We start from the raw sequence: 17,758 nt of genomic DNA, 5'->3' as shown, positions 1-17,758 counted from the left end.
CCCGAGACAAAATGTAATAATGAGGATCAATGCAAAGAGCTGTAGAAATGCAAAAGAAAGAAGCCATGTATTGGGGGAATGAGGTGTGGTTAAAAAGACGGCAACATTTTAGCTGAACCTGTGAGTCAAGGTAAAGTTTTTACAACTCCTGGTGAGAAGTGAAATGGCCTACACAGGGATACAGTGTAAAAGTGAGGAAGTGCTGGGCCTGTTGAAGAAAGGATACTAAGTCGTTTCTGGAGATATTGGGAGGTAAGGACACAAACAATAGGGGACCGTATTGTGGAGGGCTCAGACAACTAGGCTCAGTTTTCACTTTATTTGAGGGATAAAGCAAGGATCTTTATTTAAAAAAACTGGGCTCTAGAATATAAAAATCAAATAAATCCTAGGAGGGCAGAAATTTTGTTTTATTTCTTTCTGTTCTCTAATGACTTGTGCACTACCTAGGAACAGAGTGCACATGTATTGTTTCTTTAAAAATGAGGGAGAAAATGGAAATTGGGCATCAATGAGATCATTAATGAATGTCTTAAGTCTAATATGTTAGTACTGTAGTATCTCATTTTGGGTACATGTTATTTTTAGAAGCAAATCATGGTATTCTGTACCATGCAAAGGTGATGCAAAGAGAAAATTTTGTCCATATCTACCTTATATTTTACAATGATAGTGCTTTTTTAATTGTGCATATAAACTATAACTAAAATAGAATGTTCACCAAAAGATATCTTCACTGAATTATCTTGTGGATCTGTTTCATGAATTATTCAGGATTCTGACTTTATTATAAGTGGAATGTTTTCATTGTAAATATTAATTCTATAAATAATCAAGAATGATTTCACTGTAGAATGTTCTAGCTTAGGACTAAATAGAGAGCCAAGGTATATACTATCATCCACCCAACTAAATGTAGTTGTTTTCTAAATTTTTATATGTCACAAACAATTTGATTTCTTTTGTTCTTCTGAAAGCCTCTCTATAACTGCCTTTTCTAATTCAGTTTCCATTGTTTTTGGCTTCCCAAATGTATGGTTCAAAATCATAGCCTATTTAAGACATTTTATTGGTGGTTCAAATGGTTAAGTGCTCTGGTGCTTACTGTGAAAGGTTGGTTGTATGAGTTCACCCACAAGTACCCTGGAAGAAAGGCCTGGTGACCTATTTCAGAAAAATCAGCTATTGAAAATTCTGTGGAGCACAAATCTACTCTGACACACGTGGTTGCCATGAGTCAGAACTGACTGAATGGCAACTGGACTGAATTTAGAAGCAATGTTGCTTCTTTTAAAGAGCATGATATTTACATAAGACATCACAGAAATGCAGTGTCAATAACATGTTTCTTCTATTTTTAATGCTCTTCTGCTGCACATAGGTTATTTAGCATGAAGGCATTGGCACAGGGCCTGAAAAAATTAAGAATAAAGTTACAAGAGACGGTGAATACATTATTTAAAACAATATTTTAGTATTACTCTGTTTATGGAAGCCACTGATATTAGGTGATCTAGATGTGATTAAAAAAAAAAGGATTATGGAAATGTTTAGAAACTGTTGACCGTGTGTGTGTGTTTATTTGCAATGCTCTCTTAGAGTATTATTTTAGCTACTTTAGATATAATATGCATCAATAACTACCCAATACATTTTCTTTCCAAGGCATTTTGATTGATTTTTTTTTTTTTTTTTGGAAATAAGCTTTAATAAAAAAAAAAAAAAAAATTTTTTTTTTTTTTAAGCTTTAATAGATATCCAAATTAGTTACTAGATTTTTTTTGTGGCTCTTTATAGAGTAGCTATAAGATGCAGTGTCCAAAAATCAAAGCCTAATGCGGCATGGTAAAGTTTAAATTGTAACTTTATTTTGCCTTTTCTCTCTGCATTTATTTTAGGAACTGGGTCTTGTCATTACTGGAACTCTTCCGGTCTTCAACATAACTGGCCAAGATGAAAATAAGGGAAACATAAAGGTTAAAAGTTAATTGATAAAATTAATAATAATAAATGATAAACTGTGACGTTGAAGCTCAATGTGGATAAGATATTTCTATAAGGGAATACATACAATATAATTGTCTTGTAAGGTCAGAAGTAACAGGCAACAGCTGCCTATGTGATAACCACCTGGAAAAAGGAAGTGCCGGTCATGCTCTCTGTTGCCCTAAAAGCCAAGCTTTAACTTTGCTGTATTTAACTACAACTTGATGAGAACACAAGTCCAGACTCTGGGAATAATTGTATGATAAGTGGACAATAATACTGTGTGTACATTTTCAAAATAAGTCTCAGATATCCACAGAGTTCAGAAAGAAAAACCCGAAGAACTAAACCATAGTGGTGATGTGTCAGGTCTGCATAGATGTATTTGTTGAATCTTTCCTGATTCAACTCCCATTCAAACAATAGGTTTTAAATTGTCATAAAAGCTCTAGAACTGATTTAAATGAATAGTTCTCTTTATGTTTTAATACTTTTAAAGATTCAGTAAAAAATAATGAAAATGCTTGATTTCTATTGCTTGATTGTTTCTATTGCTTGATTATTAATGCAATAGAATACCATCTACTTAAAATATGTATCCTGTTCTTTTGAAATGTCATTTCTTATCTTGATTTGAACAGGCTGCATTCCTATTTCTTAGCTTGATTCAGAAAAAATTCAGACCTGCAGGAGAAATTAAGGTTTTTTTTTGAATAGTAAATCTTCATTGAGTAATTTGGTTGACATTTCTTATTTGAGAGGATTTTTTTTTCTAGTTTATGGTATAATGAAGTCTTTTGCACTTAACTATTATTTATTCAGTTATTATACATCTCAGTTGAACTCCTTGTTTTAATAATGGGGCCATAGAAAACATTAGTATTCCTCTTTGGAGACCCACTACTGTTGTTAAATACCTGTGTTCTAAATAACATTAACTCATAAAGGAGCAATTCTCTACCACCTTCTCACATGTGTTTACAGATTGCGTGAGTTATCTGACTGGGGACTGTCTAAAGGGTTACACTGATTTGGGGTTTTTACTCAGCCTAGAGTCAGTTCATGGGCAAAGAGAATAGTTGTAGGCATAGCTTTCTTGTTCTTTTTGCACCTACACAAGGTTTAATGTGTTTTTATAATAATTATTGACTGGATTTTATAATTTTCTAAATAAACACATTTCAATTCATTGTTTTATAAATAATAAAATTAGGCTTAAAACAATAATTCCTGATTCTAAATTTTAACACCATTACCATCTTTAGATCCCATAAAAAATTATGATAGCAATTTTCCACATCTCCTCCTTGACTTGCGACTACAACTATAATGCCTGTTGTTGTTTATTTAAAAGGAGTTATCACAGGCAGCCAGGAACATTTTTTTCGAGTTCTGCTATTAACAGTAAGATTGCATACTTTTCAGGATAGTTACACATATATAGGAACTAACTATCAGCAGCAAAATTTCAATGTATTATCATTCTATATCGCCCCATATCTTTAAGCTGGATATTTTTGTGGTTTCTTAATCGTAATACATCACAAAGTCAGTCTCCACTCGCATACCTAGGCACATAACACACACATGCACAAACACACAATTGTAGTCCCGGTTTTACAATATTAAAACAAATTTTAAGAGTAAAGGGACATGGGAAAAGTCAAATAAAAAATTTTATGGTTCTTTTATATTTTAGCCTCAATCATCAAGGTTTTGTGTAAGATGATAAAACTGTGGGAAAACAGCCAAAGCAGAGAATCCTTATAAGTGGATACTCCAAATGCCTCATCCCATATATTTATATCTAAACTCAATGTAATACAACCATTGTCAAAGTAAAAGGATGGAAGTGTATAATACTTACATAGAAATATGTGATTTTTGGTATAAAATAACATAACAGTTTGTCATCTCATTTTAGAACCAGCTGATTCTTGGTGTGATGGGAGTAGATGTGTCTCTGGAGGACATTAAAAGGCTGACACCACGTTTTACAGTAAGTTGCAATTTATTTTATTCTTTTGGTACCTTTTATATTTTAGAACTTTGTACTAATATAGCTTGTACACAGATCACTTCAGTAATTCTCTAAAATTATGGTAATCTTAACAAAGGAACTAAATGTTAAAAAGCATCCTTCAAATAAAATATAGTGATACCAAGATATCCTTCATCATGCTATAAAACACGTATTTAAGAGATTTTAAAGGCACCGGGTTTTTTTTTTTAAAGGAAGAACGTGGATTTCAGAGAGTCAATCTAAGCTTTTCAAATTATTTTTTCAGCTGTGCCCCAATGGCTATTATTTTGCAATTGATCCTAATGGTTACGTTTTATTACATCCAAATCTTCAGCCAAAGGTAAGTATATAATTTGTTTACAGTTATTAGTGTTCAGTAAAATTAATGATGAATGCTCTGTAATAGGTTTGTTATTTTTAAATTCACTATACAGCACTAAATATAAAAAAAGAGTTTGCAATGTGGCTTCCTTTATTAGATGACAAGACCACAGTTTATAATACATGAAAGAGTGAAAGCAATTTTCATTCTCTCTCATCAGTTTAGCCTGTATTCCTATCTCAAAGACAGCCATTATCAACCCTTCCACCTGAATTTCGCACATCCCATTTCTGACTTTGATTAAGGCTTTAAGGTAGTGAAGATGATTGCCCAGACATGGGCATGGACCTGATAAACATTAATGATGTTCCTCTATGCCCAGACTACATTTTCCATCACCCTTCTTTTCTGGTAGTTATCTCTGCTTTCCCTCCCCCAGAGTGTTTTTCTTTGTTTTCTCAAGTAGGCTTTTGAAGAGAAGTATGAAGTTTAATAAGAAACCCCATGGGGTAGGCTTCAGAACAGGGAAGTGTATATTCCATGAGTTAATCTGGACGTGATAAAGTCCCATAGATGAACCATCTCATCCTAATCCTAATGCTTGTTATTCAAAAATATCATGTATTTTCATGAAATATGGCTTTCAACTCCTTTCATATTTCGTTCATTCCTCTAATCTGTGTCAAAGTAAACATTGGCAAAATATTATTACATGATTATAATTTTATAATCATCTTCAAGTGATTGTTTAACTTTCAAAGTAATACTGAAAATACTTTAACCTATGCCTGGAAGGAAATATATGCAGATTTAGGCATACTACTCCCAGTTTTCTCAGTTCATGGATATTTAATGTGAGTGACATTTTCAGACACACACGTGTGTGCATACATACACACATATGTAAAGTTATATGATTTAAACACTGTTGAAGTCAATAGTAATTACGAGTAATTTGATGGCAACAGGTTTGGTTTAGGTTAGGTGGCCTGGGTGGCACAAATGGCTTGCTCTTTGCCACAAACTGAATGGTTGGCGGTTCAGTCCCACCCAGTGGCGCCTTTCTAATGGAAGAAAGGCCTGAAGGTCTGCTTTTGTAAAAGATTACAGTAAAAAAAAATAAATAATAATAACCTATGGAGCTCAATTCTACTTTGTGACACGAGTCGCCGTAAGTCAGAATGAACTTGAAGATAATGGGTTGTTTTTGAAAGATTTAATTTTTTTCCATGTTATATTTGTACATCCAGTGCATTTTATATGTCCGTAACTGAAGTGATTTAAAACCAATAAAAATATAACATACTGAAAGGTGTGAGGGACCACTACTTTTGTAATGGCAGGTCTTAATCCCCCCAAAAAGAATTGAAATATATCATAGACAAAAAATGAGAATAATGCATGTAAATGTATATCTGTATCTATATAAACAGAAACCCTGGTGGCATAGTGGTTAAGTGCTACGGCTGCTAATCTAAGGTCGGCAGTTCGAATCCGCCAGGTGCTCTTTGGAAACTCTATGGGGCAGTTTTACTCTGTCCTATAGGGTCGCTATGAGTCGGAGTCGACTCGATGGCACTGGGTTTGGTTTTTTTGGTATCTATATAAACCTTTTTATGTATCTACTTTTCTAAGGAGTCATTACTTCCTCAGAGTACTGTCACCATCTTGCCACCTTGTGGCAAGTGTTGAATTGTGTAGTCTACTTTATTCTAAAATACACTTTAAATTTCCTCCATTTTGTGTCATTGAAATACCCAGACAAGGTCTTCTTATTAGATATCCCATTTTGATCAATTCTAAGAAACATTTGTTTTACAGGAAATTGCACGTAATCTAAGTTTTAGAAGTTAACATCTAAAAGAAATCTATGATGTCACCATTGAATTCTTCATTAGTTCCACAGATATATTTTTTGGTATCAATTCAGAATAACAATAAAGCACAAATTACAGGACTTTAAGATGAAAAGTTTTAATATCCTGTGGTATTTATAACACATTTGGATCATGTACATTCTAACAATTCCTATTTGTCTTTTTTTTTTTTTTAGTTAGCAGAAAATTGTCTGAGACAAACCACTTTTCTTACTTCCCAAATAGTTTTCTAAGAAAAAAAGGAAAACATGAATAGCCATTGTAATCAGAGAATTTTGATGTTATTTTACCAGAATAAAATTTTGTACTCAATAAAGATTTTTTACACTTTTATTTTATTACTGATTCATCATGAACTCTCTTTTATCTGCCAAATATTTTGAATTCCAAGTAGATCAGTGAGACCTTTTTACAGTCGAGGAAATATCTAACCAAAATTGCCTATAGATTAGAACCCTTACTTATATTGATATAATATGATGTGTTACCATTTTTCTGTTGCTTCAGCCGATTGGTGTAGGTATACCAACAGTTAATTTAAGAAAAAGGAGACCCAATGTTCAGGTAACTGTGAATGAAGTTAGACTTAGCAGTGCTATCAAATTTGCTAAATCGGAGCTGAGATTAAGCTTCTGTTCTTAAAAGTTTACGGTCATCGTATTATAAAGTCGCCATTCCTGACATCAAGCTTCCAGAGCATGAAATGGAGATGAGCATAATCTCAATAAACTGGATCAAAAATGTTATTAATGATGACAGAGGGTGTGCATTGGCTCACTAAATATTGCTAGCAAATTATGTAATAATTATGGTAACAATCAGAGTAATCATAATGAGATGGCTTTCTAAAAAGTAAATGTGTTATTAATTATTGTTAAATTAATGTCAAATCTGTGTAATCCTAACAATTTGCTTGTAAAATTAACTTCATAGTGGAAATAAATATAAAATTCTGATATCATATGTCCGGTAAACCACAAATTTTAAGCAAAAATTGATTTGTATTCCTAACAGTGTATTTTTGGATCTGAAGTTAGAGAAATTTCACTTCAGCTAATTAAAAATGTCCAAAATTTCAGATAAATACTGTGAATTTTTATTGCCTGGTAAACTCATTGGAAAACATTTTTTTTCTATTGGCAACAAAATTCAAAAGTTACCATGTTTCTATAAGCACACTAAAAATTAATAGACATGAGAGAATACTTCCTACTGTTTAGTACAGCTTATTAAGAGAATTTCAAAATTCTAAAGGAAGTTCAATATGATTCAAGATTTTACATGTAAACCTAGCATTCTTATAAGAAGTTGGTAACATTATAATGGAGAGGTGCTGTGATATTAAGAAGAGATCATTGAACTATTAGTAAAATTGAGTTCAAGTTTGGTTCTACAATACCCAGCCCAGTATCCTTGAGTCTTTCACTCAGTCCCTCAGTGCTTCAGTTTCTTCATCTGAAAGAAGAGAATGAACTAATCAGTGTATTCTACCCTACGAAGTATACTCCCTCAGGAAATTAAAAATATATATATGTACACACACACACATATATTTATATACATCCCCAGCCCCTGAAATTCTGATTAATGTGCCTCAGAATGGGACCCAAGCATCTGAGTATTTTTTAAATACAAAATATCTTTTTGATTCCTATAGAAATTAAAATCATGTTTGTACCTTTTCTTGATATATGAAATTGTTTTGTTACACTTCCTGCGTGTTTCTTTTTGTGTATTGTTTATTCTGTTTGCAGTCATAAATATTTTACTGATTTTTAAATTTTCATACCAATTTCAAATCTTGCATTGAAAATATTATAATTAAAAACTAAGCAACCTAAAAAGTGGTTTGTTTTTTTTTATTTGTTTTTCTTCTGCAGAAATTCCAAATGGCAAACTAGCAGCCACACGAGGCTTCTCAGTTTTGGAAATCGTTTGTAAAATATGTAATATTTGTATAATACCAAGTAATAATTATTTCAGTTTTTACGTGTTAATGATATTGCATTCTACCTTTCATTTTCTCTCCAAAAAAATAATGTGGCAATTATATCAGTTGGTATATAAATTTTACGAATGAGAAATGTTTGATATTGAGAATATCAAAATAATAATAATAATAATAAGAGTGCAGAGGCTGGATTCCAGTTCTTTAAGACACTGGTGCTTTCTTATTACAAAGTGTTCCTCTTGAATTATTCGGGCACTGTGCCTGTGATGGGTCTTTTAAAAAATGGTCAGCTAGATTGCCATTTGAAAAGAACAAGTTATGCATTGATGTTTTCCTTTTCTCCTTTCATTTTCTTCTCTGTCTTTGTATGTTGGATTCGGACATGATCTTCATATTGCCAATTCTTCTTGACAATGCTTCCATGCATGCTGTTTGGGTCTGGTCATGCTTTGCATTATCCACTGCATGTAAGATAATGTCCTTATTTCTGTTTACATTTTATCATTTTGATTATTTTCATTGTTTTTACAGTGAGTTCCTTAAAATTTTAATGCTGATGTGATGGTGTTTGTATGAAGATGATTTGCTTCATGGGAAATTAAATAATACTGTAAATATTAGAGTATCTTTTTGTTAGGGACCTTCTAGGTTTTCTTTTTTAAAACAATGGATTAGAAAGTTTTACAATTTTGACTTTTATTTTCTTCTAATAAAATATATTGTGCCTCAGATGAGTTATTTGCTGCTGAGGCAGTAAGTACGATGCTGTGCAAACAATGGTCAGTATTTTAACCTATTGAAAAATCTAATGCTTATTTTCAATGTTATAGAACTTCCTTACTATAGAAATAGAGCACATAAGCAGAGAATGTTTTTCAATAAAAATGCCAAAAACAGTTGAAAGTATTTTTTATTTACCCTTAAGAATTGTCATTCATCAAAAACAATAAGAATCATAAATTTTCATTATTAAAACGAAACAACTATTTGAAGGGGGCATTTTTGTCATACTTATAAAATAAGTAGATTTTTAACTAACATTATTGTCTTAGGTAGTCTCTCCTCCTGAAATAGTATTTAAAATATGAATGATTTGAATATATTTTGGAAAGGTCTATGAGGCTGAAATTATTAAAACACTAGAAACCCTTGCACTAATCCAATATGGTTTTCATTTCTTACTGTTATCTCATTAATTATCAGATGCTGATAATATTTCTTTCAGTAAATATTCAAAAACCACTTTCTAAAATTTTGCAATTGTAAAATTACAGACACCTATTGTGATTTTATTATTCTAGTGAACTTTGAAATTCTGTTGTAACCTGTTAAATTACTTAACAAGTATTAATAATAACCCAGGGATTACTATTCTTCAGATTTTAATTACAATAGCTAATCTTTGTTGAAGTTCTTATGCCTTGATCACAAATGTTCATATAAAATCTTGGCTTAATTTGAATCATTAAAACATGATGTAAAGTGTCTGAGATTCAAATATATGAAGTCAACTTACATATCGAGAAGGAAGAGTGGGTCTAGAAGAGGTTGTTTTACTTAGCCAATTTAGACATAGTTTTTAAAACATTTTCCCTCATAAAATTTCCTATTTCTTTATAGAATTCCAAATACATATATATGTATGTATGTTTGTGTGTGTGTGTGTATATATATATGTATATATATATATATATATGTTGCCTTTGTTTTTTTTTTTCTAAATGTTACCCAAGTGGCTATATTTGGCCCGCTTTTCATCTGAATTAAAGAAAAAAAAGTTGTGAGTGGATCTTCAAAAGTTATATTCTCGCAGAACTTGTGATTATAAATATAGTACCTAATACAACAATCCACGGCACTGGGTCTGGGTAATACAACAATCAAAAAGAGGTGTGATTAATTAAATTCTGTCTGCTGCGCTTAAAGCGGAGATTTCTAGCTCTGGCTATCTTTTATCTGTTTATCTCTGTGTGTGTGTGTTTAATATATGAAAGAAAATAACCTTATAGAGTTATTATGTTAATTATGTAATGTATCTAAGATATGTACTTTTACTGAATTTATTTCGTGTTTAAATTTCCACTGAGTGGTTCTATGCACAGCATCATTTTACAATATCATGTATACTTAATTATTATTTTTTTTTTATATATAGAACCCCAAATCTCAGGAGCCAGTAACACTGGATTTCCTTGATGCAGAATTAGAGAATGATATTAAAGTGGAGGTGAGTGTAATCAGTAGGTTCAAGGAACACCGTCATGTCAGATGCTGGGATTCATCCATTCCATAGGTTGAGTGGTTTCATTTTGTTAGGCTCTCTCCCAAGTACTATGTATATGAAAAGTAAAGTTCTTTGTTAAAAAGTTCTAGATCCTGAGCTGTCTCGTTCAAAAAAACCATATGAAAAGGAATAGATATTGTAAGTGGAGTGTCAAATATAACTTGAAAATTTCGATAAAAGTAGTAGATATAGAAGATGTTTCCATAGAGTTGAAAGAAAAGTTGGATCCAACCAGATAATGAGCAACTTAAGGAGAGGAGCTACTGTGTTTGTCTTAGTCACTTTATTCAGCCGATGTCAATTTTATTTCAAAACCAAAAGTGCCATGTCACTTCCTCTGAGCAGTCGTCTGTAATAATAGTATAATCATATTGATAATAACAATAACAGTAATATTGATTAAGCACATCATATATGCCAGGCATGGATTCTCAAGAGCCTTTGAAATGGATGCCATTGCTGTGTCTATTATACTGATGAGATGTTTGAGAACAAAGAGGTTAAATACCTTGTCTACAGTTTTTCAGCTAGTAAGTACAGGTAGTCCCTGAGTTACGAGATATATTCAAGTTATGATGAACTGCACTTAACTACCGCCCGATTTTTTCCTTTTTTTTTTTTTTTGGTCCATCTTACCATTGTAGTATGTACTACATACAATATTGAAGCATGTAATTTGTTGATGTTGTCATACCTCTAAATTTATATGTAATGTATCCATCCCCCAAGACAAATAGATATGAAATTTATAAAGATATTGATAGTTAAAGGCAATAATAATGAAAACTAAAAAAAAGATAATAATAAATGAGGTATTCAACTTAATGTCAGAACTGACTTACGACAGAGTTACTAGAACAGAGCTCTGTTGTAAATCAGGGACAACCTGTAGCAAATCCAGGATTTGAACCAGGCTCTTGGACTCCAGAACACAGATTAAGATTCTTAGGATGACTTAATTCCATCTCTTCTCTGTGGAAAACAGTGTATTCTAATTTGTACTTGTTTTTCACATCATGGAAGACAGAATTTAATTGTTTAATATATTTACCTTAAGCTGTGATAGAGTGCTAGGATGTTTTAGGTGATTAATGAATGTTTCTTATAAGGTGTTTTGATGTAATAAAGCACATTCCTCACAAGTGTTTTTGTTTTGTTGACCTGTCCAATATTTGACTGAAAGGTGAACTTTGGGAGTGGCTTCAGTCTGAGTTAGAAAGGTATATAGGGGCCATAGTCTTGGGGGTTCCTCCAGTCTCCATTCTACCAGTAAGCCTGGTCTTTTTGTGAATTTGAATTTTGATCTACATTTTTCTTCCACTCTGCCTGGGGCCCTCTATTGTGATCCCAGTCAGAGCAGTTGGTGGTGGTTGCTAGCCGCTATCTAGCTCTCCTGGTCTCACGTTAGTGGAGGCTGTGGTTCATGTGGTCCACTAGTCCTTTTGACTGATTGCTTCTTTGTGTCTTTTGTTTTCTTCATTCTCCTTTGCTCAGGATGGTATGAGACCAATAGGTGTGTCTTTGATGGCCACTCACAAGCTTTTAAGACCCCAGGCCCTAAGCACCAAAATAGACTGTAGAACATATTCTTTATGAACTATTTTATGTCAGTTGACCTAGATGTCCCCCGAAACCATAGTCCCTAACACGTAGCCCCAGAAACTTGATGCTGCAAGGTGTTTGGTTGTGTCTAGGAAGTTCTATGATTGTGCCCCCTGTGTGCTCTATTATATATATGATTATATATGCTACTCATTACAAATATGTAACTACTCATTACAAATATGTAACAGTATCCAGAGCGAAACCTATAAAAGTACATGGGCATACTCCTATATTCCCTCCTACCTCTGTTCAGCATACATATCTACCTATTTATTTGATTATAATGTTATTGTTTGTTTTTACTGTTGTTGGTGGATTGTATATGTTATAGTATTTACTGGGTTGCCTTTTTTGTGTATGTGTGTTCCTATCAGTGCCTTCCTTTGCCTTGATAAAGTTGTGCCGGCTTCCCTTATATTATGTATTGCCTTTCTCTTCACCAAAGTTAACCCATGTCTACTATCTAGAGATTTTTATCTCCACCTCCTGTCCTCCCCCCAGTAACCATCAAAGATTGGTAGACCTTTCTGTGTGTAGACTTTTTCTTGACTTTTTATGATAATTGTCTTTTTGTGATTGACTTATTTCACTCAGCAAAATGTTTTCCAGATTCATCTATGATGTGAGATGTGTCATGGATTCATCATTGTCCTTTTTCTTTGTGTAGTATTCCATTATGCATATGTACCATAGGTTGTTTATCTGTCAGCCATCGATGGGCACTTAGGTTGTTTCCATCTTTTTGTTATTGAGAATATGCCGCAATGAACCTGGGTGTGCATATGTCTGTTCTTGCTATGGCTTTTATTTCTCTAGGATATGTAACTTGGAGTGGGATTGCTGGATTATATAGTATTTCTATTTCTAGCTTTTTGAGGAAATACCGTATTGTTTTCCATAGTGGTCGTACCATTTTACATTCCCACCAGCAGTGGATGAAAGTTCCAATCTCCCCACAACCTCACCAGCATTTATTGTTTTTTTTGTTTTTTGATCAGTGCCATTATTGCAGGTGTGATGGTATCTCATTGTAGTTTTGAGTTACATCTCTCTAATGGCTAATGATCACAAGCATTTTTCATGTATCTGTTGGCCACCTGAATGTCCTCTTTGGTGAAGTGTGTGTTCATGTTCTTTGCCCGTTTTATGACTGGGTTGTTTGTCTTTTTATTGTTGAAGTTTTCTATATACTTTTGAGGTTAAACCTTTATCAAATATGCTGTAGCTAAAGATTTTTTCCCAGTGTATATGTTTTCTTTTTACTGTCTTGGTAAAGTTCTTTGATGAGCATAAGTGTTTAATTTTAGGAGATAGATTGGAATTTTTGTGAATAAATATGACCTTGCTTATTTTTCAGGGATTAGGGAAATCCTTATTAAGGAAACTAAGCTGTATCCTATTAAATTCACTTGGGTTTTATTCCATTAAATCCAAGGGTTTTCTCTATCACTAGGTTATTTAGTACTGCCAGATATGGCAAATAAAATCTAAAAAGTACAATAAAACCTGCAAAATCTAGAACCTATGTAAGGCATAAATCTGTCAGAGAAGGAAACCTCAAAATATTTTCCACCAAAACAACCAATAGAAAAGTGGTAATGCCTCACCTGTCAAAGGTGGAAAACTGAAGAGGTTGGGAAAAAGAACACAGTTCTATCGAGTTCTAGCTATCACACTTTTCACTGTATAAAGTGTGCTCTTAAAAAAATTACTTCCCAAATGAAATTGGCTGTTTGTTAATGCTAAAATTTGAGGCATTTCATATTATATGCTAATTTGGTACATGCATATACTTTTCCTTTTCTCAATGGCTTCTTTCATTGAATTGTGCTATTCCCATAAAGTAATGGATTGCACTTTTAGTAATTACTTTTCAAAATGAATAGTAGGTTAATAATATGTCATTAAGGGTATTTTTATCATTTTAATAAAATGGAAAAATGACTATAATGTGACAGCTTTTGAAAGAAGAGTCCCAGAGAACAACTGCAATGACTGGTAAAACCAGCTGCTATTTTTACTCAATCTGTTCTAAATGAAGTAAAAACCTTGAAAACCTAGTATTTTAATAGTATATTTTGGTAGGTCATTTGGGTCCTTGGAATAAAGTAGCTTTTTTATTTTCCCTTAGATTCGAAATAAAATGATAGATGGAGAAAGTGGAGAGAAAACATTCAGAACCCTGGTTAAATCTCAAGATGAGGTAAGAACTGAGATTTACTCTTAAATAAAAATATATATACTAACAATTTATGTTGGCAGTTTGTTTTCTTTTCTCTATTGATCCAACTACAATATTTGGTTTAGTTTCACCCAAAGTTGCTGAATTCTATAGGCGGAGGTCAGATATTGACTGTGAATTTCATTATCTTCTGCTCTAGGATGTCATGTAGCCTTACTTTACACCATTTTCCGTGTCTATGAGATAGAAAACTCCAGTGTTAACGCTTCTTACAATCTGTGGTATTATGAACAAGTAATTTTAAATCCCTCATGCATGAAATGTTTCCCACAGAGGCTCTCTTTATGTCTGACTAATTAAAACATTTTTCACTAAAACCTATCTCAAATGAATTTATAAACATGTTTTTCATGGTCCTGTTGTTCATGAATCCAGCTGTTCTATTTGACAAAAAATAAATCTACAGAATAAATAAGAAATTATATAAACAATGCATATATATAAACCTTTATTATTCTGTTATTAATAATGGATATCACTATTAATACAAAGATAAGTTTAAAATAGAGTTCATGCATTTTTGCTTATGTTTATGCCCAACTGAACCTGATTTGTAGGAATCTAAAAATGGTTTATATTTATTATATGAACCCCATTAATAATTTTGTCTGTCATTTGAATTCTTCTATACTATTACATTCAGGAATTTACTGAAAATGATGGAATTTTCTCAAGACAGCAAACTTGAGGATATTCCTAAACTTAGTAAGAAGTTGGCAACTTATATTTCTTGATTAAGAAAATTGATGCTAATTATGTTTCTCGTTGTCTATTTGATGGCCTTATTACCAATTGAACACTAAACATGATTATGATAATTTCTTATGAAATAATATCGAGAAAGCCATTATCTTATTTTTTTTCCTAATCTGATACTATTTCTGTGCTATGTTTATATAACTTGCTGAACAAGGGATAACACTAGTTTTCCCATAGTTTCTTAGGGGCAGTAACAAGTATATAAACATTAGTTCTTTTAAGAATTTTCCTAGTCCAAACATCTCCTCTTTGTCTCTCCCCTCACTGCCGCCACACATGTATATAGAACCATAGGGATGTTTGGTATGGCATGTTTGATATATAAAGACATCATTGAATAGTTGTTATGACAGTGTATTTGACATCATACATATTCCTTTATCCTGCCAATTCAAGTACCTAATCTCCTCTCTGACACCTATTTCTTCATCAATAATATGTGGATAATAATATCATATACTCCAGATATTTGATTAAATAAGACAATGACTGTAAAGTGCTTGATAGTGCTGTCTTGCTTTCTTAGGGCTACCATAACAAAATACCACAAAGTAGGTAGCTTTAAGAACAGAAATACATTGTCTCACATTTCTGGAGTGTGGAAGCCTTAATCAGAACTGTCTATGTTGATTCCTTCTGAGAAAGGAGCTGTTAATTCTCTGTCCTAGTTTCTGGTGGCTGCCAGCAGCCCTTCACATTCCTTTGCTTGTAGATGGATCCTTACATGGGGTCTTCCCTCTGTGTGTTCAGTGCTTTTATAAAACACCACTCAGAAGGGATTAAAATTAAAAAAAAAAAAAAAGATTAGGACCTACCTTACTCCAGCATGACTTAACTGATAATGTGTTCAAAGAAAGACCCTATTTTCCCAAACAAGGTACAGGAGTTAGGATTTGAGTCAACATTATCTTTTTCAGGGGACACAGTTCAATTCAAAACAAGTTTCTAACACCAAGTAACACTCCAATAAACGTTATTGTCCTGATGAGGATGATGAAGCTAACAACAACAAAAAACCAAAAAGATAGAAATATGGCATCACTCTTCTTAAAGGAAAGGAGCCCTGGTGGCAAATGGTTAAGTGCTTAACTGCTAACCAGGAAGTTGGCAGTTCAAACCCAGCAGTGACTCAGCATGAGAAAAGACTTGGCGATCTGCTCTTGTAAAGATTACAGCCCAGAAAACTCTATGGGCAGTTCTACCTGTCATATAGGGTCACTAAGAGTCAGAATCAACTTGATAGTACATAACAACAACAACAATATACCTAATGAAAGAAAAAATGAGAATTTCTTTACAGTTGTTTGATAGCTACAAAGATTTCTATATCCATGAAATTTCTATATCATGAGCATTTTACAAAGAAAAGACTTCTATGTCCTTGAAATTATTTAACACTGCCCTTTCTTTCTCTGTTAGATTTAACTTTCAGTGATACCAAATAAATTAATCTAATGACTTCATAAGAACAGTAATATGCTAATCATACATTTAGAGCTAAACACACTGCCTGAATTTCCTGATATTGACAATTACTCTTTAACATACTCTCATATAGAAATATATGAGCCTTGTCTAATATTTCAGTCTCATTTTGTTATTAAAACTTATTTTTCAGGGAATATTGTTTTCAAAGTTTTGAGGTTAATAATTTAGCATAAATTCTTAAGATTCTACACTGCCAAGAGGCAGTCATTCAGACAGAACAAGGGGATACACTATGGTTTAAGGTCAGAAAAGGCGTGCATCAGGGTTGTGTCCTTTCATCATAATTATTCAATTTCTATGCTAACCAAACAATCCAAGAAACTGGACTATATGAAGAATGTGGCATCAGGATTGGAGGAAGACTAATTAACAACATGCAAAATGCAGATGACACAACCTTGCTTGCTGAAAGGGACAACTTGAAGCACTTACTGATGAAGATCGAAGACTACAGCCTTCAGTATGGATTGCACCTCAAAGTAAAGAAAACAAAAATTCTCACAACTGTACCAATAAGCAACATAATGATAAATGGAGAAAAGATTGAAGTTGGCAAGGATTTCATTTTACGTGGATCCATAATCAATGCCCATGGAAGCAGCAATCGGGAAATCAAACAATGTATTTCATTAGGCAAATCTACTGCAAAAGACCTCTGTAAAGTGTTAAAAAGCAAAGATGTCACTTTGGAGACTAAGGTACACCTGGACTAAGCCATGGTATATTCAATCACCTCATATGCATGTCAAAGCTAGACAATGAATAAGGACCAAAGAAGAATTGATGCCTTTGAATTATGGTGGTGGTGAGTGTCTTAGGGTGGGTTCTCTAGAGAAACAAAACCAGTGAAGCATTTATATGTATATACACAAAGAGGAAGAGAGATCAAGGAAATGGCTGACACGGTTGTAGAGGCTAAACCAAAAAACCAAACCCATCGCCATCGAGTTGATTCTGACCCATAGCGACTCTATAGGACAGAGTAGAACTGCCCCATAGAGTTTCCAAGGAGCGCCTGGTGAATTCAAACTGCCGATCTTTTGGTTAGAAGCTGCAGCACTTAACCACTATGCCACCAGGGTTTCCTTGAAGAGGCTAAAAAGTCCCAAATCCATGGGCCAGGCTGGAGGCTTCTCCTGACTCACATAACTACAGGGGCTGAAGAAACCAAGATCCAGGCTGTGGAGGCTGATGAATCCCAAGATCACCAGGCAAGCTGTT

The 17,758-nt window shown here is 33.2% G+C and overlaps 1 protein-coding gene across 1 annotated transcript in view; it reads left to right on the top strand.

Moving 5' to 3' along the window:
- CACNA2D1 (calcium voltage-gated channel auxiliary subunit alpha2delta 1) overlaps window positions 1-17,758 on the top strand; it is a 543,509-nt gene that overhangs the window by 469,024 nt on the left and 56,727 nt on the right. The window contains exons 16-20 of the mRNA XM_064289931.1: window positions 1,899-1,976; window positions 3,911-3,985; window positions 4,275-4,349; window positions 10,315-10,386; window positions 14,180-14,251. Of these exons, the coding sequence (XP_064146001.1) occupies window positions 1,899-1,976; window positions 3,911-3,985; window positions 4,275-4,349; window positions 10,315-10,386; window positions 14,180-14,251 (372 nt within the window). The remainder of the gene's footprint in view (window positions 1-1,898; window positions 1,977-3,910; window positions 3,986-4,274; window positions 4,350-10,314; window positions 10,387-14,179; window positions 14,252-17,758) is intronic.

The sequence above is a fragment of the Loxodonta africana genome, chromosome 8 (genome assembly GCF_030014295.1).
Source record: "Loxodonta africana isolate mLoxAfr1 chromosome 8, mLoxAfr1.hap2, whole genome shotgun sequence".
Classification (NCBI taxonomy): domain Eukaryota; kingdom Metazoa; phylum Chordata; class Mammalia; order Proboscidea; family Elephantidae; genus Loxodonta; species Loxodonta africana.
This window is presented reverse-complemented; position numbering and strand designations above follow the sequence as displayed.